We start from the raw sequence: 26,956 nt of genomic DNA, 5'->3' as shown, positions 1-26,956 counted from the left end.
ATAAGAACATAATCATACTACCAGCAGACAAAGCAAGAGTACATCCAAAAAGCACAACTACTTGCAGATACCAACACCTACCAAAATGGGGAGTTTAACCCCACCCCACAGCTCACCAATAGGATAAACAACACACTGAGGAACCTACAAGAAAACGGACAGATAACCAGGTTTGACCTACAGAGAATGAAACCTGAAAGCAACAACACCCCCAGATTCTATGGACTACCTAAAGTGCACAGACCAGACATCCCACTCAGACCCATAGTATCACTACCAGGGACACCATCACACAAACTGGCTAAAGAACTACAACAGAAACTGAAACACCTGATCAGCGGATCCAGACACTCTATACAGTCAACACAGAAATTCTTGGACATCATCAGAAATATACACATAGACAAGGAAGGAACTATGGTCTCAATCGATGTAACGGCTCTGTTCACCTCTATCGACAAAACCCTAGCCAGAGAAAGGCTTATGCCCAAAACGTCGATTCTCCTGCTCCTTGGATGCTGCCTGACCTGCTGCGCTTTTCCAGCAACACATTTTCAGCCAGAGAAACAATAGCCAACCTGCTGGCCATACAGAACAGACAACAAGACGGGGAACCTATCAACAAAGACTGCATACTCAAACTACTGGACCTGTGCCTCACAACACACTTCACATTCAACAACCAAAAATATGAACAAATCAACGGCACACCCATGGGCTCACCCATCTCTGGACTCATAGCAGAAGCGGTAATGCAAAGGTTAGAACAAACAGTCTTACCGCAAATTCAACCCAAACTCTGGGTCAGATATGTGGATGACACCTTTGTAATCATTAAAAACACAGAGACAGAGAACACGCACCGGATCATCAACACCACACTCACAGGAATCCGATTCACTAGAGAGGAAGAAAAGGACAACCAACTCCCATTCCTAGACGTGATGGTACAGAGAACACTGAATGGAGAATTCACCAGAAAAGTATACAGGAAAGCCACACACACAGACCAAGTCCATGCAACACAAATTCCCAGCTCGGCGAACAGAACCACAATAACGAGCACCCGAGCTACAAATCTTCTCCCAAACTGTGATGTATATATAACTGGATAAGCCAAGATGGTGGCTCAGTGGTTATCACTGCTGCCTCACAGCACTAGGGTCCCAGGTTCAATTCCAGCCTCAGGTGACTGTGTGGAGTTTGCACATTCCTCCCATGTCTGCATGGGTTTCCTCTGGGTGCTCCAGTTTCCTCTGGGTGCTCCAGTTTCCTCCCACAATCCAAAGATGTGCAGGCCAGGTGAATTGGCTATGCTAAATTGCCCATGGTGCTAGGTGTATTGTCAGAGGGAAATGGGTCTGGGTGGGTTAGTCTTCGGTGTGGACATGTTGGGCCAAAGGGCCAATTTCCATACTGTAAGGAATCTAATCTAAAAAAAGACTGCAAAGCTTCGATTGTTAGTTGCGAGACTGCTTAGCCCTGTCCATCGCATGATGCTTTCACACCTTTGGTATACAACTTGCCCTGTTTTGTAGCTTCATTAGCTTGGCACCTCATTGTCACATATGCCGAATATCACCCAACATGCCCATTTGCACTCTTCACTGAACCAGAGCTGATCCCATTGCTTGATGGGAATGACAGAATGGGAGATAGGCTACAGGTCCCAGCTAGCTCCCCAGCACAGAGAAACAAGAGTTTGTTTCAGGTCGATGATCTCTCATCAGAACTGGGTAAAGTTTGGCGTGTGGCAAGTAAGGGTGGATGCAAGAAGGGCTAACACTTAGAATAGTGTGAAAGTCAGGGATTAACCAGAGATGGTCTTCTAGAACTAAAGGGTACATCAGCACATATTTTGTTTCTTCTCCTATAATGGGTGACTTACCATCTGGAATTTTCAAAAACAATAATGAACGTGTGAAAAGACAAACAGGAATAGAATATTTTTTGTCTGAACATCACTGAACTCAGCTTTACTCACAACTTGGTTAAGCCGAGTTCAGTCATGCAACTGTTGCTTTTATGGGACAGGCCTGTTATTCAACAGGAATGCAACAGAGAAAAAGCACACTGATATCTCAGGCATGAGAGGGCTCTGCAGAGTTGAATTTCTCATTCACTCGCGAAAATCACTTATGAAGAATGACAACTTAAGTACCGTTGAAATTATAGACAGCTGTAGAATTGTGCCAGGGTAGTCACGTTGAGATCTTATATTATTACTGAGCTTATTCAATAAAGCCCTTGTCATACCCGGCATTGATCTGTGAATGTTAGTAATTCCATTCAGAGACTGTTCAACGCAGGTTTTACATGCAGCTTTGGTGACTGCAAATGGGAATGTTTTAGTTCGCAGCCACAATTGAACCATTCTTCACACCGTCAACACCTGTACCTCTGCTACAGCGAGAACACACATCAGGTGGTCACATGGAATTTTTAAGCCTCAACTCCTGCGGAAGCAAAGCCCCACGCACAAACAGCAACTCAGTGCAGTTACAACCGTGCGATTGTAAAACCAGGAGTTAGCGGGAGACCAGGAAACTGCATTACACTGGTGCCATGAACTCCAATTCCCCTCCCCTTGTGCATTTACTGGTGAGTGTTTGCTCACCTGTCTGGAGATCCCACTCAGCACTGCCATGGAGTATTTGAGGCTTACCAGCCAGGCTGTGCTGACATACCACCAACCAGGAGGAGAGTCCTTGAAAAGCACATGTACCAGAGTGAAACAGAGATGGAGAGAATGGAATAAAAAGTGCTAAAGAAACAGAAATCAGCAACTTTCCAACGTTGGAGCCATCTTTATTGAATGCTGACCCTTGAAATGAAAACAAACGCTGCTCTTGATCAGACATCCAAAACACGGTAACAGTAATTTTATTCACTACCCCTCACTACCCAACCAACGGCCACTGACTGAGGTGAACCTTGCTTTCTTTTCCCTTCTTTAAACAATAAATATTTCCAGAGTCTGTGGTTGCGAGGGGGCTGCCCATCCCAAGTGGTTAAGGGTGTCGAGGAGGCTGTTGTTGATCATGGTGGTCCTTCCTGCTGCAGTGCTGCCTTCTGTTTCAGCCCTGTCTGGGTTTAATTGTACGAGGCATCTCCGTCTCCTCCACGACTATCTTCCTTCTTGCTCTTGTGACCGGACACTATGTCATCAATGCGCAGGAGCAAGATGGCGGTCTGTGGGAAACACACATTGGAATGATCTACAACAGACTGCACATTAGTACCTGGGGAGCACATACCGAGGGAATGGCTTACACAAAGAAACACCTTTTCATTGCATTAATCACAACCCCTGTCCTCAGCACTCAGCTGAGACTCACCTCCACCGATGTTTTGAAGGTCTGTGATTTGACAGTCAGAGGTTCCCAGATGCCAAGCTCCTTCATGTCCATTAAGGCCCCGGTCTCTCCGTTGACTCCCCAGCTCTGACAGCCATCCTGCGTGTGCTTTGCCTGGTGAAGAAAACACATCAGTCCCCATTTAGATCAAACGGGTGCAACAGCCTCGACTCTAAATGAGTCAGATGCAAACGCAATGTTTCAGAGGCATTTACAGACAAGGAATAGGGGGACATGGATGAGGTGCAGGTAGATGGGATTAGTTTAGAATGATATCATGGTTAGCACAAATGCGGAAGGCCAGAAGGTCTGTTCCTGTGCTGTACTGTTCTGTGTTTAAAAGGGAATTTGTCCACTTTGGTCAACAGAACACAAAACCCAAAACGTATGTATGGCGAGATTGCAGAACTCACCGGTGCAGAAGCGATTAGGTACACTAATCATATAAAGTTAACCTCCAGTGTTTAAAAAGAGAAATTAATCTCAGCGGTTATCAGAAATGGATGGGAATATAAAGGTTGGGGCGTTTTACTGAAGCTATACATGGCCTTGGTGAGACCACATTTAAAGCACTAGGAGAAAGTAAGGATCGCAGATGCTGGAGATCGAAGTCGAAAAGTGTGATGCTGGAAAACTCTTGGATGCTACCTGACCCGCTATGCTTTTCCAGCGCCACACTTTGACGTACTCAGAGCACTGTGTACAGTTTAGTTCTCCTTATTTGGAAAAAAATAGGTAATTACTTTAAAAAAACAATTCCGAGAATGATCACGTGACAGATTCCTGGGATGAAGGGCAAGTTGAACAAGTTAGGCTGATACCCATTCAAATTCAGAAGAATGAGGGACGATCTTGTCGAAAATCCTGAGGAGATTGGTTGGGGTGGATATCAGGAAGCTAATTTGCAGGGGAGACTCAGAGTATTGGACACGACTTAAGAATTAAAATTGTTTCTTTTTAAGACAGAGGTAAGGACAATCTTTCTTTTCGAGGGTCATTAGAACACCAGCCTTCTTGAACTTCTGGGAAAGAAAGTTCAACATTTAAACTTAATCAACGCAGCATTAGACAAGTTCTTAACAGACAAATGAGTTGAGGTGGATGGGAGTGCAGTCTCTACCAAAGAACAGTCAACCAGAGTATTACAGTCAACAGGAGTTGGGTGGTCATGTTGTGGCTGTACAGAACATTGGTTAGGCCACTGTTGGAATATTGCACGCAATTCTGGTCTCCTCCTATCAGAAAGATGTTGTGAAACCTGAAAGGGTTCAGAAAACATTTACAAGGATGTTGCCAGGGTTGGAGGGTTTGAACTATAGGGAGAGGATGAATAGGCTGGGGCTGTTTTCCCTGGAGCGTCAGAGGCTGAGGGGTGACCTTCTAGAGGTTTACAAAATCATGAGGGGCATGGATAGGGTAAATAGACAAGATCTTTCCGCTGGGGTAGGTGAGAGGGGAAAAGATACAAAAGGAACCTGTGGGGCCACCTTTTCACGCAGAGAGTGGTGCATGTATGGAATGAGCTGCCAGAGGAAGTGGTGGAGGCTGGTACAATTGCAACATTTAAAAGGCATCTGGATGGGTATATGAATAAGAAGGGTTTGGAGGGATATGGGCCAAGTGCTGGCAGGCGGGACTAGATTAGGTCGGCATGGATGAGCTGGACCGAAGGGTCTGTTTCCGTGCTGTACATCCCTATAGCTCTATGACTCCTGTTTGGGCAACAGACTGAATCAAATCGGAAAGGACTCTCCCAAAAATCTGGGAGTGGGATAAGCAAGGAGAAGGTGGGATAAATCCTTCAAATTGGGCAGGGGGGACTCTACTTTCAATCCTAGAGATGGCTGCTGAGCAGGGTGATCTGAGACTGGAATGGAGTTAACCCCCTAACTTCACAAAGACAAAGCAGCTCTGCAGAACAGTCACAGATTCTTCCCACTCCGTGCCACAACTCCTGCAGGTGAGAAACAGATTGGCAAAAGGTTTCAGTAATAGATGGGTTGAGTACAGGATGGGAAGGCAGGTTGCTTCCCAGAGCTGTGAATATGTTGTAGCTTCAGAAAGAAGGATAGGGACAGAAAGCTCAGCTCAAAGTTGAGTAAGGAAGGAGAGTGCCCAAACATTCAGTAACCAGGAGGACCGAATCATTGGCAGAACAGTGGCTCAGTGGTTAGCACTGCTGCCTCACAGCGCCAGAGACCTGGGTTCAATTCATGCCTCAGGCAACTGTCTGTGTGGAGTTTGCACATTCTCCCCATGTCTGCATGGGTTTCCTCCGGGTGCTCCGGTTTCCTCCCACAGTCCAAAAATGTCCAGCTTAGGTGAATTGGCCGTGCTAAATTGCCCGTAGTGTTAGGTGAAGGAGTAAATGTAGGGGAAACCGTCTGGGTGGGTTGCTCTTCGGAGGGTCAGTGTGGACTTGCCGGGCCGAAGGGCCTGTTTCCACTCTGTAAGCAATCTGATTATCACAGATGATGAACTGATAGGGTCCAGTGTGGAAAAGCAGCACGCCTTACCCGCAGGGAGGTCAGTAAACGGATGGTGCTAGCTCCACAGTTCTGAATTAGCGTCCTGGGGATGACCTCAAGGGCGTTAGCCACCGCACGGTATGGCCACTGCTCGACTCCAGTCATGGTCTTGGATTTCTCAGTTAGGGCATGCGCTATGGCCATTTCCACCGCTCCACCCCCTGGCACCAGGTGTGGGTCCAGTAAGATGTTACGAGTCACTTGCATGGCATCCTGCAAGTTACGCTCCACTTCCTGAAACAGAGAATGGAACCTCAACCTCTCTCCCAAATCAGTTCACAGCCAGTCCAGCAAAACTTAAATAAGCAGCTTGACATTCTGATCAATTTTTAAAATTTGTCCACAGCATTGGCACCTCAGTGTAGCCTCCTCTACTCCCTACAAACCCCTCAATCCTTAACCTCTGGTAATCCTTGTGTTGCTTCTATCACTGTGTAGATCATCTTCCTTCAACTCTGACCGCTTATGAACACTTCCCACCCCAATTCCTCCTGCCCGCCACAGCAGACTGCAGGAAAGGGGAGCGTGTGCTTGCACGCACAACTGAACACACATCACTGTTTAAAATGTCAACTCCAGGTGGCCACAACTTTGCAGTTGTGCAACAGTAATGGATTCTTCCAGCTGCCCTAAACTTGGAAACAGTGGAGCTGCACCCTCCTTCCCAACAAAGAAAGCAGCCAATTTCGGATATGGGTTTGAATTTTAAACCCCTCTCAAATATTCTAATGAGAACCTTTGATCTCACCCAGCCTACACTTACCGCCAAGATCTCTTTGCTGGCTCCTCGCAGGAGGATGGTACAAGCTTTGGGTTCTTTGCATTCGGTGATGAAAGCAAAATATTCATCGCCAATCTTCTTGACCTCAAACAGCCCAGCACCGGTTCCAATATCCTCATCCCTCAGCTCGTCAGTCCGGCTAACAACCCGAGCACCACACGCCCTGCAAACAGCATGTGTAGATTCAGAGAAGATTTCGACTTGCTCCAAGTGCTTCAGGAATAACATTAATATTTTCACATTTGAAATGGGACTTAAAGAAAGACCAGTTCTAGAAACACATTCCACACTGTATACAGCAAATCCTTATCCAGCAAAACCCTGCCACACAGTTTCCCACTGGAAGATAGCTCACTGTACCTGGCAATTCGGTTGCTGTCACTTTTCCTGATGCGACGGATGGCAGTGACATTTGCCTTCATGAGGTAATGGAGGGCCAGGTCTGAGAGAGGAGAAAGCAAATATTAAGCTGACATAGCATGCCACGAAAGAATCTAACCTTCAAAATGCAGCCAGTGAAGCTGCCTAGATTGAGCTAGTAATGAATTGTTTCAAGACCGAGCCTATAGATTCTTATATCGGGCTTGTCTCTTCAGCATAAGCATATAGGCACCATCTTTCAACGTGATTACAGACCAAGTGCACAATGTTTATTTGGCAGCGCCAGGCACAGAGATGGTGGCAGTGCCCTAACGTCACTAGCTGTGCAGAGGCCCAGCCTAATACTGTGAGAACACAGATTCAAATTCTTCCATGGCAGCTGGCAGAATTTAAGCTTAATTATAAATTTGGAATTGAAAGTCAATCTCAGTGATGGGGGCCCTGGTCGTTGATATCCTTGAGGAAAAGGCATCTACTGCCCTTACCCAGTGTGGTCTACATGTGAGACTAGACCCACAGGAACGTGCCTTAACTGCCCATAAGATGTAGGAACAGAAGTAGGCCATTCAGTCAGTTGCCACCATTCAACGAGATCACTTCTAATCTGATAGATCACTTTCCTGTCTATTCCCCATAACCCTCAATTCCTTTCCTGATTAAAAATCTCTCTATCTCATCCTCGAGACCCAGCCTTTACAGCTCTCTGCGGGAAATAATTCCAGATCCACTAACCCCAGAGAGAAAAAAATACTCATCATCTGTCTTGAATGGACAGCTTCTTACTCTGAGATAATGCACTTTGATCTAGACAAGGGGGAAGCAACTTCTCCACATCTGCCCTGTCAAGCCTCTCTAAAAATCTTTCTACTTCAATGAAATCTCCTCTCATTCTCCTAACCTCAATGAGTACGGCCCCACCTACTCCCCCCCACCTGAGAAAATCCCTTCATACCAGGAGTCAATCTAATGTACCACCTCTGAACTGGCCATATATCTTTGCATACATAAGGGGACCAGAAGAATTCACAGTATGGCTGTTGTGGTCTGACCAGACCCTTGCATAGTTTTAGAAGGACCTCGCTACTTACGTACTCCATTCGTTTTAGAAATTCCAGTTGCCTTTCTTATTACCCGCTGAACTGAGATGCTAGCTTTTGTGACTCACGCACTTGGACTGTCAAACCCCCTCTGTTGCAGCCGGTGTCATTTAAGCAATATTTTCCATTCCTTCTGCCAAAGTGCATAAGCCCATACTTTCCAATATTCTATTCCATCTGCCACATTGTAGTCCCCTCATTTAACATGTCTATATCCCCCTGCAGACTTGTCATCCTCACTAACTGCCTTCTGCCCCTGCTGCAGTTTGAAATGGCCCAAAAGGCACTCAGTTCAAGACCAATTGAGGACAAAAAATAATGCCAGCAACACACTCATCACATGAAAGAATGAAGAAAATAGTTAATTGCATTTTAGCATGTGGAAAATGGGCTGGGAGAATTTTCACCTAAAATAGCACTGCAACAGAGAGCTGTAGACTGAAGGCGCTGTACTAAACGATGCTTTTCATCTCGCTAGCTTGCCTCCGACGATACAGCATATAATTTACTACAACCTTTTGTAACAAAATAGATACATGGCCTGGTAGAGGCAACTAATATTTGCCACATTCACCCACCATGAAACTGGGGCCACACAGCCAACAGATTGTAGTTAGGTCACCGAGTAAGCCAGGAAGGGTAGAGGTGGTTCTAGCCTTTAATACTCGTTGCAAAGATGAAGCAATGTGCACCAGAACTGGGGGTAAGTCGTCACAGGGGTACTCAGCTTGGCTGAATTGATCACAAATACCGCACAATCAAGCAAATACCACTCCTGCACCTTTCCTCTATACAATACCCGAGAGGAACAAGCCAGCCCATTTATCAAGGACTCTGATTCTAAGAGTGATATGCCGGCTGCCTCCACTTAGTAGTCTACCCGAACTGAACAGGTCCTCCTGTGACTTGGTGCACAGTACCTGAGATACCCTTCTCAGTGAAGATCAGGTTGGGTTTGAGGCGGATAACATCCTCACAAATCTGCTGGATGTACTCTTCCTCCATCTGCAGGATACGGGTGAAGTCCTCCTCACGTGTGATCTCGATATCAGTCTGGAACAACACGTCAACTATTCAGAGCTCAAGCAAAATTTGCAATCAATCATTTCAAATACTCAACGTTCAGGATATGTATAGGAGGGAATGTGCCATGTCACTGGGAGATACTCCCTTGATAAGGTGCTGGAGAGGTTGATCAGATCACTAACATAGTTAGTGAGTCAACACACTGAGGACAAGGTATCATCAGTAACCCCTCTCCAGTACGGTATAAGGATCATCGATCAGCAATCCCCTCCCCTCCCCTTCCCTAGCTGGGCAAGGGTAATATCAGGCTTAGCCATGATGGCTTGAATGAACATCCATTGTCTTAGGTTTGCGAGTGATAAAGTTTCGCTTGGATTAAAGATACCTGTCAGGGCACCAATGGCAGATGACCCATCAAATGACATTACTCGCTGACTGGTGCTCCCTCCCACCACTGCTGTATTAAAACACTCAAGAACAGTCAAAGGTAGATGAAAACAGAAGCCTCAAACCTGGCTCTCTCCTTTCTTGTACTCCAACGAGCAATCCAACAGCATGATGCGGGGATTCTTGATATGTCTGCGCATCCGTGGGTGGGTCACGTCTTTGTTCACCATCACGCCCCGTAGCACACTGGATTCGTGAATGAAACCACCGGGAATCTGTCAATGCGGAGAAATGGGTTACACAGTTTGCATGAACAAAGCGCCTGAACAATCCGCTTCTGCTCACTGTTGTGGAACCCAGATGCATACAGTAAATGCACAATCGATGGAATTGTCAGTGACATTAATGACACGTGAATGCTCTTCCCCACTTCCAGACAGTGTAGAAGCAGTTCTCCACTTGAAACATAAAAAGTCATCCCAATGAAAATACTTCTGATACTAGATTAGTCAATCTCAGTGAAGTTAAGGGCATCACAACCAGGGAGAGGAAAAGTGAGAGGAGGATCCTACTGTCTTGTGACACCGATTGGTAGTGACACGAATCTGGTTACCTGATGAGGACAGTTAGCTGTGATACACCCCATGGTTAATTAGGGTACACTACTTACCTTCTCCACCTTGGCATACTTCTTGATATCAATCTCCTTGCGGCCGTTTTCTTCCATCTCCACTGTCTTCACAGCATCAAGCGCAATGTTACAGGCCAGGTCAATCTGGAGATTGTTCACCTTTGTGTTAATGGCACTTTTGATAATTTTCAGCATCATTTCACGGTCATTGACATCGACAGGAGTACTGTGAAAACATAAGTGATGCAGGTGACAGATTTTCAAACAGTCGGTGAATGTCACAGAATATAAAACTATTCTGATCAGTACTAGCCAGAGATATTTTTCAGAAGGACACTACAGTGGCTCAGCGGTTAGCACTACTGCCCCACAGCATCAGGGACCCAGGTTTGATTCCATCCTCGGGTAACAGGCGAGAGGGGAAAAGATATAGATTTAGACTACTTACAGTGTGGAAACAGGCCATTCGGCCCAACAAGTCCACACCGAGCCTTAAGAACAACCCACCCAGACCCATTCCCATACATTTACCCATTCACCTAACACTACGGGACAATTTAGCACGGCCAATTCACACTAACCTGCACATTTTTGGACTGTGGGAGGAAACCGGAGCACCCGGAGGAAACCCACGCAGACACGGGGAGAATGTGCAAACTCCACACAGACAGTTGCCCGAGGTGGGAATTGAACCCGGTGGGGGCAACTTTTTCACACAGAGGGTGGTACATGTATGGAATGAGCTGCCAGAGGATGTGGTGGAGGCTGGTACAATTGCAACATTTAAAAGGCATTTGGATGGGCATATGAATAGGAAAGGTTTGGAGGGACATGGGCCGGGTGCTGGCAGGTGGGACTAGATTGGGTTGGACCGAAGGGTCTGTTTCCATGCTGTACATCTCTACGACTCTATGAGCATGACTGTATGGAGTTTACACATTCTCCCAGTGCCTATGTGGGTTTCCTCTGGGTGCTCTGGTTTCCTCCCACAGTCCAAAGATGTGCAAGTTAGGTGGATTGGCCTTGAGAAATGCAAGATTACAAGGATAGGGTGGGGGTTGGTATGGGTGGGATGTCTTCGGAGGGTTGGCGTGGACTCAATAAGCTGAAGGTCCACTTCTACACTGTAGGGATTCTATGAAACATTTGAGCTTGCTTTGCATATTTGAACAGGAATTTGCCTTAGGCATTCCAGAAATTTACCCAAAATATCTTGGCCAACGTTTCTGCATTCTATAAAACAATAAGACAAATTCTTTGTTCCTTTTATAGTTTACAGCTCATAACCCTTCAAAAATGCAATGCATTGATGTGAAGTGCTTTTTTGGCAACACAAAAATGTGTCCCATTTCGACTCTGTATGGGTGAACAAGAAACAGAGATACCGTACCTGATCTCCTTGAGGGTAGTGAGCATGTCTTCAAGTGCCTGGTGATAAGCGCCAATGATGACAGATGGGTGCATCTGCTGCTCCAGGTACTGCTCGGCAACTGACAGCATCTCTCCAGCTAAAAGAAACCAAGTTATCTGAACACAGAACCAAACAGCCACGCATTCCCCCAGCCACTCACTCAACTGGGAACTTAACATCCTCTTGTGCCAACTACAATCCAGTTGCATTTCACAGTACTGGTAAGGTAGGAGACTGTTCATAGATAGGGATGCTATCAAGGGGCCTGATGATTTTTCTGCATCTTTCCAATTTTGAAGCATCAAGACTTCACTATGTGAACCCATTAGAACATTGCTAGCTTCTGAGACGAGGGTAGGGCTGCGGGGGGAGTCGCAGTGGTGGAGAGGCACTGCAATTTTAGCGAAGGCCTCAACCCACTGGCAATTAAGGGAAGTCATTTCCAAATGTAGTATAGTAAGCACGGTCATTTTATTGTGTCAAGGAATTACGATCAAAAGCGATGCATGAGGACTCGGGCAGCTCTGCATGTTTGAAGGTTTCCACCAGGAACGCAATTCAAACCCAGTTACCACCAGAAAATAAATCTGATTTGCTCCACTGGCTAACCTGCTTCTTCCCACCAATTGCTACTAAAACCCCCACCCATTCACCTTCTTTAATTCAAGAATTCTCAAGAAAAAGCACAACCAGTTTACTGGAAGTTTTGAACAAATCTGGACAGTCAGAAAACATTGAGCAACAAGTGAAATTCTTACATACCGAGGATGATGACAGAGGTGGTCCCATCACCAACTTCTTCGTCCTGGGTGCGGCTGATCTCAATCATGGACTTTGCTGCTGGGTGCTGCACCTGGATCTGGGAGATTGAAGGGAAAGCCTGAGTCGGAGGAAGGAATCTGAGGATGTTTTGCTGTCACTGCTCAGTCAGGATTAAGGAATCAAGAGTTGTAAGGTTGCTTCTTACAGTTCAGGCTGACAGTTCTCAACTCAACACCGATGGAACTTGGGACCCTCAGAGTTTTGTAGTTCATGCCCAAGGTCAAGACTATTGAAGCTCTTCACTATAGCATGATGCACACAAGTCAATTCAGTCAGTCATGCCTGCACCAACTCACTGAAAGATCTAACCAACTTGACCTACATCCTCCCCAACAACCCTGCAATTCTTTTCAAGTATTTATTCAATTCCTCCTTTTGAAAGTTTCAATCAAACTTGCATCTATCACCCTTTCAGATAGTTCCAGATCACAGCAACTAGCTGTGTGAAAACATTCTCCTGACCTCCTGGACTTTACTGAAAATTATCTTAACTTGCTACACAACTAGTACGACCAATTAGTTGAATCTATTGAAACCTCTTTACAGTAGGACTTCAGTAAGGCATTCGACAAGGTTCCCCATGGAGACTGATTAGCAAGGTTAGATCTCATGGAATACAGGGAGAACTAGCCATTTGGATACAGAACTGGCTCAAAGGTCAGAGGGTGGTGTTGGAGGGTTGTTTTTCAGACTGGAGGTCTGTGACCAGTGGAGTGCCACAAGGATCAGTGCTGGGCCCTCTACTTTTTGTCATTTACATAAATGATTTGGATGTGAACATAAGAGGTACAGTTAGTAACTTTGCAGATGACACCAAAATTGGAGGTGTAGTGGACAGCGAAGAGGGTTACCTCAGATTACAACAGGATCTTGACCAGTTGGACCAATGGGCTAAGAAGTGGCAGATGGAGTTTAATTCAGATAAATGCGAGGTGCTGCATTTTGGGAAAGTAAATCTTAGCAGGACTTATACACTTAATGGTAAGGTCCTGGAGAGTGTTGCTGAACAAAGAGACCTTGGAGTGCAGGTTTATAGCTCCTTGAAAGTGGAGTCGCAGGTAGATAGGATAGTGAAGGCGGCGTTTGGTATGCTTTCCTTTATTGGTCAGAGTATTGAGTACAGGAGTTGAGAGGTCATGTTGCCGCTGTACAGGATATTGGTTAGGCCGCTGTTGGAATATTGCGTGCAATTCTGGTCTCCTTCCTATTGGAAAGATGTTGTGAAACTTGAAAAGGTTCAGAGAAGTTTTACAAGGATGTTGCCAGGGTTGGAGGATCTGAGCTACAGGGAGAGGCTGAACAGGCTGGGGCTGTTTTCCCTGGAGCGTCGGAGGCTGAGGTCTGACCTTATAGAGGTTTACAAAATTATGAGGGGCATGGATAGGATAAATAAGCAAAGTCTTTTCCCTGGGGTTGGGGAGTCCAGAACGAGAGGGCATAGGTTTAGGGTGAGAGGGGAAAGATATAAAAGAGACCTAAGGGGCAACTTTTTCACGCAGAGAATGGTAAGTGTATGGAATGAGCTGCCAGAGGATGTGGTGGAGGCTGGTACAATTGCAACATTTAAGAGGCATTTGGATGGGTATATGAATAGGAAGGGTTTGGAGGGATATGGGCTGGGTGCTGGCAGATGGGACTAGATTGGGTTGGGATATCTGGTCGGCATGGACGGGTTGGACCGAAGGGTGTGTTTCCATGCTGTACATCTCTATGACTCCATAATAGTGAACTAGACAACATGGGGGTCCATCGGATGGGAGTTTCATAGACAGGTCCACAGTTTTAAATAAATGCTCTTGTACATCTGTGTGTGGCACAAAGATCTTGATTCAGTGTGCCATGGCTCCATGGTCAGAAATTCAAATCAAACAAATCAGTAAATGAGAGATATAATCATGACAGCTAGAAAGCTGTCACTTATGCCAAACACATTCATGTCAAGGGGGACATAGTGAGAAGAAGCACACCCAAACAGATACCTAATGCTCGCACAGGTTAAGGTCAGAAGTCACATGACACCAAGTCATAGTCAAATAGGTTTACTTGAAATCACAAACCTTCTGAAAGCTTGGTTTTTCAAATAAACCTGTTGGGACTATAACCTGGTGTCGTGTGACTTCTGACACTGTCCACCCCAATTCAACACCAGCACCGCCACATCACACTGGTTAAACAACACCTACCTCTCGCAAAATGGCATTCCCGTCGTTTGTCATGACAATGCCACCCATGGGATCCAACAGCATCTGATTTTTGTTTGGAGGGGAAACAGGATGGGAAGAATAAATTACATCACATTAACTTCAATGCAGCACAATAGAATGAGCTCCTGTTGATTAATACATGCAGATCTAGGGGGCATATTTTTAAGGCGAGAGGAAAGAGATTTTAAAAGGGGGCGATCTTTTGTTCACGTGTGGAATCAACTGCCAGAGAAAGTGGTGAATGTGGGTACAGTTACAGTTTAAAAGAACATTTGGATAAGTTCATGAATAGGAAAGGTTGAGGCTACAGGTGGGACTAGTTTAGTTAGGGAATATGGTCCACATGGACTGGTTGGACCAGAGGATCTGTTCCGTGGTGTATGACTGTAAGTCTTCCCTCGTTGACTTAAATTATTTCTCCACTCTTTTAAGGATGGGAGTAGCAGCTGTGTGTGCTATAAGACATCAGTGTGCTATAAGAACATCAGTCACTATCAATCGCTGCACACATGACTCCAAGCGAGCTGCTTGACTACACACAGATTTCCGTCACTAGTTCCACCCAGCCCATTTATAATTAACCCAACACTGAGCTGTTCCAAAATAATCTATTGCATGTTACAACTTGGGTCAGCACGGTAGCTCAGTCGTTAGCACTGGTGCCTCAGTGCCAGCGACCCGGGTTTGTTTCCAGCCTCGGGTGACTGTGTGGAGTTTGCACATTCTCCCCGTGTCTACGTGGGTTTCCTCCGGGTGCTCCGGTTTCCTCCCACCGTCGAAAAGATGTGCAGGTAGTCAGAGGTAAATACAGGGTAGGGGAACGGATGGGTTACTCTTCACAGGCTTGGTGTGGACTTATTGGACCGTAGGGCCTGTTTCCACATTGTAGGGATTCTAATTCTAATTCTGTCTAGGTAGGTTGCTGCAAAACCAGTCTAATGCATCAAGTGTTACTTTCTGTACCTTCATCATTGCTCTTGGTCCCAAACATGTTCGAATAACATCTGCGATTGTCTGAAAAACATAACCACAAAACGATTAGGTGTCAATAACAGGGCTTTTCACCTATACTGAGCAATATTTTTGGAGCTCCTTCACTTTACTTGGAATACAACCTCAAGTTAACTTAGTGCTCCCTGGATAGTATTGACCTGTTGGCTTGGATGGAGAGTACTGGAGGCTAGTCAAAGGCACAAGAATGAAGACCAAAGCTACTACGAGAATCCTTCTGGTTCCCGGTTCAGGGCCCTACTTTGACCCCCCAAGTGCCCTGAGTCCGTTTGTTTTGGACTGCACAAAGGTCTCAATCCCCAAACTGACTCCAGAAAAGGCATGACCACCACAGAGGCCCAGAAAAAGATCCTGATCTCATTCAATTTCACAAGGGGACAATCCGAAGCACTAGAGGACTTCAAAAAAACCAATCCTGAGATCCAATTTGGATCAAGAATAAAATGATCCTCAGCTGTAGATCAAATAAAACTTCCACAACCCCATTTACATCAGGAGAGGCCCCATTTAGACACAATACCTACCCACCAAGAGCCAAAGAGAAAGATCCTGAGCCCTATTTAGACCCAACAAAAAGGCCCCAGATCTCCATCAAGAGCCAATTGAAGGACCTAAGCCCCTTTGAACCCCCAAGCTCCATTCCAACTCTGTAAAAACATGCCTCAGCACCGTCAACATCCAACAGAACTAACTAACCTCCATCAGACCCAATAAAAGCCCCTGAGCCCCATCACAAGTCCAATAAATATCCCTGAGCCCCTTTAGATCCAATAACTTACCTTAAGCCCTATCTGTCCCAATAAAATGTCCGTGATCTCTATGTGGACCCAATAAAATGCCCGTGATCTCTATGTGGACCCAATAAAATGCCCGTGATCTCTATGTGGACCCAATAAAATGCCCTGATCTCTATCTGGACCCAATAAAATGCCCCAATCTCTATGTGGACCCAATAAAATGCCAGTGATCTCTATGTGGACCCATTAAAATGCTCTGATCTCTATGTGGACCCAATAAAACGCCCATGATCTCTATGTGGACCCAATAAAATGCCCTGATCACTATGTGGACCCAATAAAATGCCCCTGATCTCTATGTGGACTCAATAAAATGCCCCGATCTCTATGTGGACCCAATAAAATGCCCCGATCTCTATGTGGACCCAATAAAATGCACCAATCTCTATGTGGACCCAATAAAATGCCTGTGATCAATATGTTGTCCCAATAAAATGCCCATGATCTCTATGTGGACCCAATAAAATGCCCTGATCTCTATGTGGACCCAATAAAATGCCCGTGATCAATATGTGGACCCAATAAAATGCCCTGATCTCTATGTGGACCCAATAAAATGCACCAATCTCTATGTGGACCCAATAAAATGCCCGTGATCAATATGTGGACCCAATAAAATGCCCTGATCTCTATGTGGACCCAATAAAATGCCAGTGATCTCTATGTGGACCCAATAAAATGCCCCGATCTCTATGTGGACCCAATAAAATGCCTCGATCTCTATGTGGACCCAATAAAATGCCCCGATCTCTATGTGGACCCAATAAAATGCCCCGATCTCTATGTGGACCCAATAAAATGCCCATGATCTCTATGTGGACCAAATAAAATGCCAGTGATCTCTATGTGGACCCAATAAAATGCCCATGATCTCTATGTGGACCCAATAAAATGCCCCGATCTCTATGTGGACCCAATGAAATGCCCTGATCTCTATGTGGACCCAATAAAATCCCCTGATCTCTATGTGGACCCAATAAAATGCCCGTGATCTCTATGTGGACCCAATAAAATGCCCTGATCTCTATGTGGACCCAATAAAATGCCCGTGATCTCTATGTGGACCCAATAAAATGCCCCGATCTCTATGTGGACCCAATAAAATGCCCCGATCTCTATGTGGACTCAATAAAATGCCCCGATCTATATGTGGACCCAATAAAATGCCCTGATCTCTATGTGGACCCAATAAAATGCCCGTGATCTCTATGTGGACCCAATAAAATGCCCCCGATCTCTATGTGGACCCAATAAAATGCCCTGATCTCTATGTGGACCCAATAAAATCCCCTGATCTCTATGTGGACCCAATAAAATCCCCTGATCTCTATGTGGACCCAATAAAATGCCCGTGATCTCTATGTGGACCCAATAAAATGCCCCCGATCTCTATGTGGACCCAATAAAATGCCCCCGATCTCTATGTGGACCCAATAAAATGCCCTGATCTCTATGTGGACCCAATAAAATGCCCTGATCTCTATGTGGACCCAATAAAATGCCCCGATCTATATGTGGACCCAATAAAATGCCCTGATCTCTATGTGGACCCAATAAAATGCCCGTGATCTCTATGTGGACCCAATAAAATGCCCCGATCTCTATGTGGACCCAATAAAATGCCCCGATCTCTATGTGGACCCAATAAAATGCCCCGATCTCTATGTGGACCCAATAAAATGCCCCGATCTCTATGTGGACTCAATAAAATGCCCCGATCTATATGTGGACCCAATAAAATGCCCTGATCTCTATGTGGACCCAATAAAATGCCCGTGATCTCTATGTGGACCCAATAAAATGCCCCCGATCTCTATGTGGACCCAATAAAATGCCCTGATCTCTATGTGGACCCAATAAAATCCCCTGATCTCTATGTGGACCCAATAAAATCCCCTGATCTCTATGTGGACCCAATAAAATGCCCGTGATCTCTATGTGGACCCAATAAAATGCCCCCGATCTCTATGTGGACCCAATAAAATGCCCGTGATCTCTATGTGGACCCAATAAAATGCCCCCGATCTCTATGTGGACCCAATAAAATGCCCCCGATCTCTATGTGGACCCAATAAAATGCCCGTGATCTCTATGTGGACCCAATAAAATGCCCCCGATCTCTATGTGGACCCAATAAAATGCCCCCGATCTCTATGTGGACCCAATAAAATGCCCCCGATCTCTATGTGGACCCAATAAAATGCCCTGATCTCTATGTGGACCCAATAAAATGCCCTGATCTCTATGTGGACCCAATAAAATGCCCTGATCTCTATGTGGACCCAATAAAATGCCCGTGATCTCTATGTGGACCCAATAAAATGCCCCCGATCTCTATGTGGACCCAATAAAATGCCTCTAAGCTTCATCAAGAGCCAAAGAAAAGGCATTCAGCCCCCTTAGACCCAATAAAAGGTCTTGAGCTCCATGTGAACCCGACAAAATAAAGCTTCTGGAGGCCCATCGAGGGGGAAGGGAAGGTCCTGAGCCCCTTCAGTCCCAGCCGCCACGCTCCGCCCGATCCCCCAACACGAGCAGGAGCCGGTGCTGCTGTGAGGTGGAGGTGGGGGGGGGGGGGGGGGGCGGCTGCAGGAGAGGCCGAGGCCGAGGCCTAGGCCCGGTCTGCAGCCTCGGCGCTCGAGTAGGCGGCGTGGCCGGGCTTCTCCTCACCTTGGCCGCGTTGATGTTGCCCTGTTGGACTTTACGGCCGGACTCCCGCTTCACATTCTGACCTGGGGGGGGGGGAATAAAAAGAGAGAAAATATAATTTTCTTTAAAAAACAAAAACAGATCGCGAAGACGGGAATTATTCATATAAATTTAATAAAAAGTCACCAAATGAATGACCACGATCTGATTCGAGACACTCACTTAATACCAGCACTTGCCGTCCCAGCATTTTTATCTTTCTTTCTCTTTTTCTGGAAGCTTCTGCTGCCTCACGCCAGTCCCTCGCAACCAAACCTGATGCCGCTGCCGTTCCCGTTCCCTCGGCACGGTTGACAGCCAATCGCCGACCAGCGTCCGCCAGGCCCGGCCAATCGCAGGAGGGCAAGGGTGGGACTTCCGTCTCCGTCGGCGGCGGCAGGCGAGTTCGGGTGCACCCGGCTCCTCGTGCGTGACCGTTAGGATCCGCTCGCGCGGGAGGGGGAGGGGGAGGGGGCGGGGCGCTGGGCGCAGGAGGGGCGGGGATGGGATGGAGGGGCGGGGCGAGGCGATGACGGGGTGGGTGAGGGAGGGGAAGCAGCAGGGGGTGGGATTGAGGGGGGCAGCAGGGATGGAAACGGCCGGAAGGGCCAGATTGGCAGGAGGCGGGGTTAAAGTGGCAGGGGTTGGGCCAGATTGACAGGGGGTGGGGTTGTAATGGCAGGGGTGGGGTTAAGGTGGCAGGGGAGGGGCCAGAGTGGCAGGAGTTGGGGTTAAAGTGGCAGGGGAGGGGTCAGAGTGGCAGGAGTTGGGGTTAAAGTGGCAGGGGAGGGGTCAGAGTGGCAGGAGTTGGGGTTAAAGTGGTAGGGGAGGGGCCAGAGTGGCAGGAGTTGGGGTTAAAGTGGCAGGGGAGGAGCCAGAGTGGCAGGATTTGGGGTTAAAGTGTCAAAGGGGGGGGCCAGGTTGGCAGGGGGTGGGGTTAAAGTGGCAGGGGAGGGGCCAGGTTGGCAGGGGGTGGGGTTAAAGTGGCAGGGGAGGGGCCGGAGTGGCAGGAGTTGGGGTTAAAGTGGCAGGGGAGGAGCCAGAGTGACAGGGGTTGGGGTTAAGGTGGTAGGGGAGGGGCCAGAGTGGCAGGGGGTGGGGTTGTAATGGCAGGGGGGGGCCAGAGTGGCAGGGGGTGGGGTTGTAATGGCAGGGGTGGGGTAAGAGTGGCAGGGAAGGGGCCAGATTGTTGGGGTTAAAGTGGTAGGGGAGGGGCCAGAGTGGCAGGGGTTGGGGTTAAAGTGGCAGGGGAGGGGCCAGTGTGGCAGGGGTTGGGGTTAAAGTGGCAAGGGAGGAGCCAGATTGCCAGGGGGTGGGGTTGTAATGGCAGGGGTGGGGTTAGAATGACAGGGGAGGGGCTAGAATGGCAGGGATAAGGGTTAGTATGTCAGGGGAGGGGCCAGAGAGCAGGGGTAAGACCAGATTGCCAATGGGTTGGTTTAGAGTGGCAGGGGTGGGGTTAAAGTGGCAGGTGACGGGCCAGATTGACAAGGGTTCGGGTAAGTATGGCAGGAGGTGGGGTTAGAGTGGCAGAGGATGGGGTTAGAGTGGCAGGGGAGGGACCAGATTGGTAGGGGTGGAATTAATATGGCAAGGGGTGGGGTTAAAGAGTTCAGGGAGGGGCCAGATTGACAGGGCTGGAGTTAGTATGGCAGGGGGTGGGGTTTAAATTGTAGGGTGGGGCCAGATTGGCAGGGGGTGGGGTTAGTATGGCAATGGCAGGGCCAAAGTGGTAAAGGGTGGGGTTAAAGTGGCAGCAGATGAGGTTAGTGTGGCATGGGTGGGGCCAGATTGGCAGAGGAGGGGCCAGATTGACAGGGGGTGGAGTTAGTGTGGCAGGGGTGGGGCCAGAGTTGAAATACAGCAGGGGCCAGTAGAAATAGGGTGAGGGTGGAGTGCGTTGGATCATTGTGGCACAGGCTGGGGTTAGAGTGGCAGGAGGTGGGGCCAGGAGGGAGGGTGTAGGGCCAGAATGGGTAGGGTGGTGTCATGGAGACATAAAAAGCTGCAGAAGCTGGAATCCCAAGGTAGACCAACAGGAGGCTGGAAGTACACAGCAAGCCAGGCAGCATCAGGAGGTAGAGAAGTGGACATTTCGGGTGTAATCATTTCCACCTAGAAGGACAAGGGCACGAAGTGCTTGGGAACACCACTACTTGCACGTTTCCCTCCAAGCCACTCACCACCCTGACTTGGAAATATACCGCTGTTCCATCACAGTCATTGGGTCAAAATGCTGGAATTGACTCCCTACCAGCGTTGTGGGTCAACCCACAGCAAGTGGACTGCAGCAATTCAGGAAGGCAGCTCACCCTCAAGGGCAAATAAGGGTGGGCTATCAATGTTGGCCAGCCAGCAACACCCAATGAATAAACAAAAAAAAAACCCTTCTTCAGGACTTGAGAGAGGGTGTAAAGGGAGCTGCACATAAAGCGGGGGGGGGGGCTGAGGGGGGGGAAGAGCGGTAGGAATACAATACGGCCTAGTTGTTTGATGGGAGGAATGAATTTGGCGGGTAGCCGGAAGGAAGGGTTGATGAGGAATGGAAGGGAGGGGCTAGAAAGGGATTCAGGGGATGGGAAGGGAGGTTATTTGAAATTGGAGAACTCAATATTGAGTCCTTTGGGCTGTACACTGCCCAGGCGGACGATGATGTATTGTTCCTCCAATTTGCGGTCTGATTCACTGTGGCAATGGAGGAGGCCAAGGATGGTCATGTTGGAAAGGGAGTGGGAAGGGGAATTAAAATGGGCAGTACGTTGGATGTGGAGATTGTTGGGGTGATAGGTGATGATAAGGAAGACCCTGTCTTTATTTCATGGGGGGGGGGTGACTTAGAGCAGCGGAGCGGGGAATGGAAGAGGTGTGCTGGAGGGCTGTCTGGATAACAAGAGGTGAGGGGAAAGCACATTGTTCAAAATAGGTGAACATTTGGCACACGTGGGATAGGAATGTCTCCTTGTCTGAGCAGGAGAATTGGGAGAACGGGATAGAGATCTTGCAGGATGCTGGGTGTGAGGAGTAGTCCAGGTAGTCATGGGAGCCTGTGGGTTTATAGCAAACGTCCACCTGGAGACTGTCGCCAAAGATGGAAATGGAGAGGTCAAGTGAATTTGAGGGCGAGGGTGGAAGTCTGTCATAGTGAGCGACCAGAGAAGGAAAGCGGGGCCAGAGAATGGAGGGGCAGAGCCCAGGTGAGAGGGGGGGTGGGACCATTGATGGAGAGGGGCATGGCCAAAGTGGGAGGAGTTAGAGGGATGGGGATTGGAGGAGGGGATGGGGGAGGAAAGGGAAGGGAGGGGAGGGGGGAGAGGAGGGGAAGTGGGGAGGTGTGAGGTCATGCACCTTGGTAAGAAGAATTGAAGCATGGAGTATTTTCTAAATGGGGAGAAAATTCAGAAATCTGAAGTGCAAAGAGACTTGGGAGTTCCAGTCCAGGATTCTCTCAAGGTAAACTTGCAGGTTGAGTCAGTAGTTAGGAAGGCAAATGCAATGGTGGCACTTATTTTTAAAATATTTGAATCTAAAAGCAGGGATGTACTTCTGAGGCTTTATGTGGGACCACATTTGGAGTATAGTGCGCAGTTTTGGGCTCCAAATCTCAGGAAGGGTAGACTGGCTCTAGAACGTGTTCACAAGAATGGTCCCGGGAATGACAAGTTTAACCTATGAGGAACGCTTGAGGACTCTGGGTTTATACTCGATGGAGTTTAGAATGATGAGGGGGGAATCTAATTGAAACATACAGAATACTGAATGGCCTGGATGGAGTGAATGTTGGGACGATGTTTCCAGCGATAGGAGAGACTAGGACCCAAGGCCACAGCCTTAGAGTAAAGGGAAGCCCTTTTAGAATGGAGATAAGGAGGAACTTTTTCAGCCAGAGAGTGGGGAATCTATGGAATTCACTGCCACAGAAGGCTGTGGAGGCCTGGTCATTGAGGATATTGAAGACGGAGATAGATAGGTTCTTGAGTATCAAGGAGATCAATGGCTATGGGGAGAGAGTGGGAGAATGGGGTTGAGAAACTTATCAGCCGTGATTGAATGGCGGAGTGGGCTCGATGGGCTGAATGGCCTAATTTCTGCTCCTGTGTCTTGTAAGGGGAGAGGGGAGTGGGGGAAGGGGAAAGTGGAGGCAGGTGGGATGAAGGGTGAATGGGGAGACGTTAGAGGTAAGGGGGAGGGAGAAGGTGTGGCTAGGGCAGGGGGACTGGGAGGGAGAAGGGAGGGGAAGATCCTGAGTTGGGGAGGGTAAACTCCTCAGCAAACCATCAATCAAGCAGGCACTGAGGCTAAATTTGACAATGCAGATCTTGCTTAGTACAGCGCTTATTAACTGTGTTTTAAGGTATTTTAATCAACTCGTTCAGACCTTTGGAGCAGGCGGGAATTAAAACCTAGGTCTCCTGGCTCAGACATAGGAACCACTACCCACTGCACCACAAGAATCTGCCAAGTTGTGCAGGAATTAATTTCCAACCAAAAGTGCTTAGGGAGATTAGATTAGATTACTTACAGTGTGGAAACAGGTCCTTCGGCCCAACAAGTCCACACCGCCCCGCCGAAGCGCAACCCACCCATACCCCAACCCCTACATTTACCCCTAACCTAACACTACGGGCAATTTAGCATAGCCAATTCACCTGACCTGCACATCTTTTGGATTGTGGGAGGAAACCGGAGCACCCGGAGGAAACCCACGCAGACACGGGGAGAACGTGCAAACTCCACACAGTCAGTCGCCTGAGGCGGGAATTGAACCCGGATCTCTGGCGCTGTGAGGCAGCAGTGCTAACCACCGTGCCACCGTGCCGCCCCGGGAGGTTATTACACACCTCTGGAGCAGGGGGATCCTGAACTCAGGCGTTCTGGATCAGAGGTAGGAGCACTACTCACAAGGAGGAGGTTCAGAAGGGATTTTTAATCAAACTGTCTGGTTTATGGTGAGAGGGGAAAGATATAAAACGGACCTAAGGGGCAGCTTTTTCACGCAGAGGGTGGTACGGGTATGGAACGAGTTGCCAGAGGAAGTGGTGGAGGCTGGTGCAATGACAGCATTTAAAAGGCAACTGGATGGGTATGTGAGCAGGAAGGGTTTAGTGGGATATGGGCCGGGTGCTGGCAGGTGGGACCAGATTGGGTTGGAATATCTGGTCGGCATGGACGGGTTGGACCGAAGGGTCTGTTTCCGTGCTGTACATCTCAATGACTCAGTTACTTACACACTTCTGGTGCAGATGCGGCTTGAACCTGGGGCCCTTGGGGTCAGAGGTACAGACATCATTGCCTAGTTGTTCAGCATACTCAATCGATGCTCTCCACCTGTACAGATTTAAGCTGAATACAATTAGCAAACCATCAACAGGACTGTTGCTTAATTCTATTCACAGCAATGTTTGATAGAATCCCTGCAGTGTAGAAACAGGCCCTTCGGCCCAACAAAAGCCACACTGACTCTCCAAAGGATAACCCACCCAGACCCATTCCCCTACCCTATTACTGTACATTTATCCCTGACTAATGCACCTAATTTACACATCCCTGAACACTGGGCAACTTAGCATTGCCAATTCACCTAACCTAGGTGAAAGTGAGGACTGCAGATGCTGGAGATTAGAGTCGAGAGTGTGGTGCTGGAAAAGCACAGCAGGTCAGGCAGCATCAGAGGAGCAGGAAAATCGACGTTTCGGGCAAAAGCCCTTCATCAGGAATTCACCTAACCTACACTTCATTGGATTGTGGGAGGAAACTGGAGCACCCGGAGGAAACCCACGCAGACACGGGGAGAACGCGCAAACTCCACACAGACAATCAGCCAAGGCTGGAATCGAGCCCAGGTCCCTGGTGCTGTGAGGCAGCAGTGCTAACCACTGAGCCAACCTGCCACCAACCTGAGTCCAAAAGTGTACAACAGGCCCTTCTCCTGCTCCCCGGATATTGCCTGACCTGCTGGGTTTTCCCAGCAATACACTCTCGATATTAGTTTGGGGGGCCATCTCACCAAAACTTTAAAACCTGGAGACTCTGAAGAGTGATTCAGTGTGGCTTCCTCATAAATAAAGGGTTCAACATAGTCGAGAGGAAGGAGAGTGAGTAGCAATGAACACCCAGCTCAGTGGACAGATATACTTTTTTTTAGATTAGATTACTTACAGTGTGGAAACAGGCCCTTCGGCCCAACAAGTCCACACTGACCCGCTGAAGCGCAACCCACCCATACCCCTACATTTACCCCTTATTACCTAACACTAAGGGCAATTTAGCATGGCCAATTCACCAGACCTGCACATCTTTTGGACTGTGGGAGGAAACCGGAGCACCCGGAGGAAACCCACGCAGACACGGGGAGAACGTGCAAACTCCACACAGTCAGTCGCCTGAGTCGGGAATTGAACCCGGGTCTCTGGCGCTGTGAGGCAGCAGTGCTAACCACTGTGCCACCGTGCCACCCACAAGAGAAGCCCTGATATTTTGGATGCTGCTCTCAGGAGACACGTACATCAGGGCACTCCATTCTTGCACAAGGGATTGTACCCACTCAGCGTCTGCCCCAATAAAGAGGTGCAGAAGTAGACCATTCAGCCCGTTGAGTCGGTTCTGCTCTGCCATTCAATGAGATCAGGATTTACACGGTTATTGGTAGGGCCCTGGGACATGTTCTTGAACAGAGGGACCAATGAATGCGTGCTCACAGTTCTTTGAAAGCAGCTTCGCAGGTAGACAGGGTGGTGAAGAAGGCATTTGGTACGCTTGCTTTTATTGGTCAGAACATTGAGTATAGGAGATGGGAGGTCATTAGTGAATTTTGATAACATTTGTAGCTCAGGTTGAGGTTCTGGAGGTAGGTTTGCTCTCTGAGCTGGAAGTTTCATTTTCAGACGTTTCGTCACCATACCAGGTAACATCTTCAGTGGGCCTCCGGGCAAAGCACTGCTGATGATGCCTGCTTTCTATTTATATGTTTGAGTTGGTGATGTCATTTCCTGTGGTGTCATGTTGCAGCTCTACAGGACATCGTTTAGGACACTATTGGAAGACTGCATTCAATTCTGGTCTCCCTGCTATAGGAAAAATGTTGTTAAACCAGAAAGGGTGCAGAAAATAATTTACAAGGATGTCGTTGCGGGATCGGAGGGTCTGATTATAAGGAGAGGCTGAATAGGCTGGGGCTATTTTCCTTGGAGCATTGGAGGCTAAGGGGTGACTTTGTAGAGGTTTATAAAATCATGAGAGGCATGAATAGGATGATCTTCTCCAGGGTAGGAGATTCCAAAACTAGAGGGGCATAGGTTTAAGGTAAGAGGAGAAAGATTTAAAAGGGACCTAAGGAGTAACTTTTTCATACAAATGGTGGTGCATGTGTGGAATAAGCTGCCAGACGAAGTGGTAGAGGCAGGTACAATGGCAACATTTAAAAGACATTTATACAGGTACACGAATAGAAAAGATATAGAAGGCTGTGGACCAAACGCAGGAAAATAGGATTAGTTAAGTTTTGTATACCTGGTCAGCATGGACGTGTTGGACCAAAGGGTCTGTTTGTGTGCTGTATGACCCTGTGGCTGAGCTGATCATTTTCAAATCCCCTTTCCTACCTTTTCCCCCCCAGCACTTGATTCCCTTACAAATTATAAATTTATCTCAATACTGAATATTCTTAAAGACAGCTGTCTGTGTTAAATCATTCCACAGAGACTATAACCGGGCTGGGAGGGGTCTTTGATTACGTTGGCTGCTTCTCAATAGCAGGGGGGACGTGCAGTCAATGGGAGGGATGCTGGTTTCTGTGATGGATTGGGCTACGTTCACGACTCTCTCTAATTTCTTGCAGTC

The 26,956-nt window shown here is 47.7% G+C and overlaps 1 protein-coding gene across 1 annotated transcript; it reads right to left on the bottom strand.

The window, feature by feature from the left end:
- Nucleotides 1-2,784: 2,784 nt before the first annotated feature.
- cct3 (chaperonin containing TCP1, subunit 3 (gamma)) lies at nt 2,785-19,466 on the bottom strand. Its single transcript, XM_043683975.2, has 14 exons — nt 19,304-19,466; nt 19,103-19,164; nt 15,588-15,638; nt 14,604-14,666; nt 12,361-12,457; nt 11,578-11,695; nt 10,227-10,413; nt 9,682-9,831; nt 9,064-9,196; nt 7,026-7,107; nt 6,648-6,828; nt 5,873-6,118; nt 3,339-3,470; nt 2,785-3,192 (listed from the first exon to the last, which is right to left on the bottom strand). Exons 1-14 carry the CDS (start codon nt 19,329-19,331, stop codon nt 3,094-3,096), a joined length of 1,629 nt encoding a protein of 542 aa, XP_043539910.1. The 5' UTR covers nt 19,332-19,466; the 3' UTR covers nt 2,785-3,093.
- Between the last annotated feature and the right edge of the window lie 7,490 nt (nt 19,467-26,956).

The sequence above is a fragment of the Chiloscyllium plagiosum genome, unplaced genomic scaffold, assembly GCF_037043375.1.
Source record: "Chiloscyllium plagiosum isolate Xiang-an unplaced genomic scaffold, Cpla_swu_hap1 HiC_scaffold_50, whole genome shotgun sequence".
Lineage (NCBI taxonomy): Eukaryota > Metazoa > Chordata > Chondrichthyes > Orectolobiformes > Hemiscylliidae > Chiloscyllium > Chiloscyllium plagiosum.
Note: the sequence above shows the minus strand (reverse complement) of the source record. Positions and strands in the feature narration are given on the sequence as shown.

Excerpts from the sequence above, each read along its gene's own strand:
- cct3 (XM_043683975.2), bottom strand. The coding sequence starts at position 19,331 with ATGCTGGGACGGCAAGTGCTGGTATTAA. Across the intron at positions 11,696-12,360 it reads CACCTCTGTCATCATCCTCG|CTGGAGAGATGCTGTCAGTT; the intron begins GTATGTAAGAAT and ends GGTTTCTTTTAG. Across the intron at positions 7,108-9,063 it reads CACTGAGAAGGGTATCTCAG|ACCTGGCCCTCCATTACCTC; the intron begins GTACTGTGCACC and ends CTCCTCTCTCAG.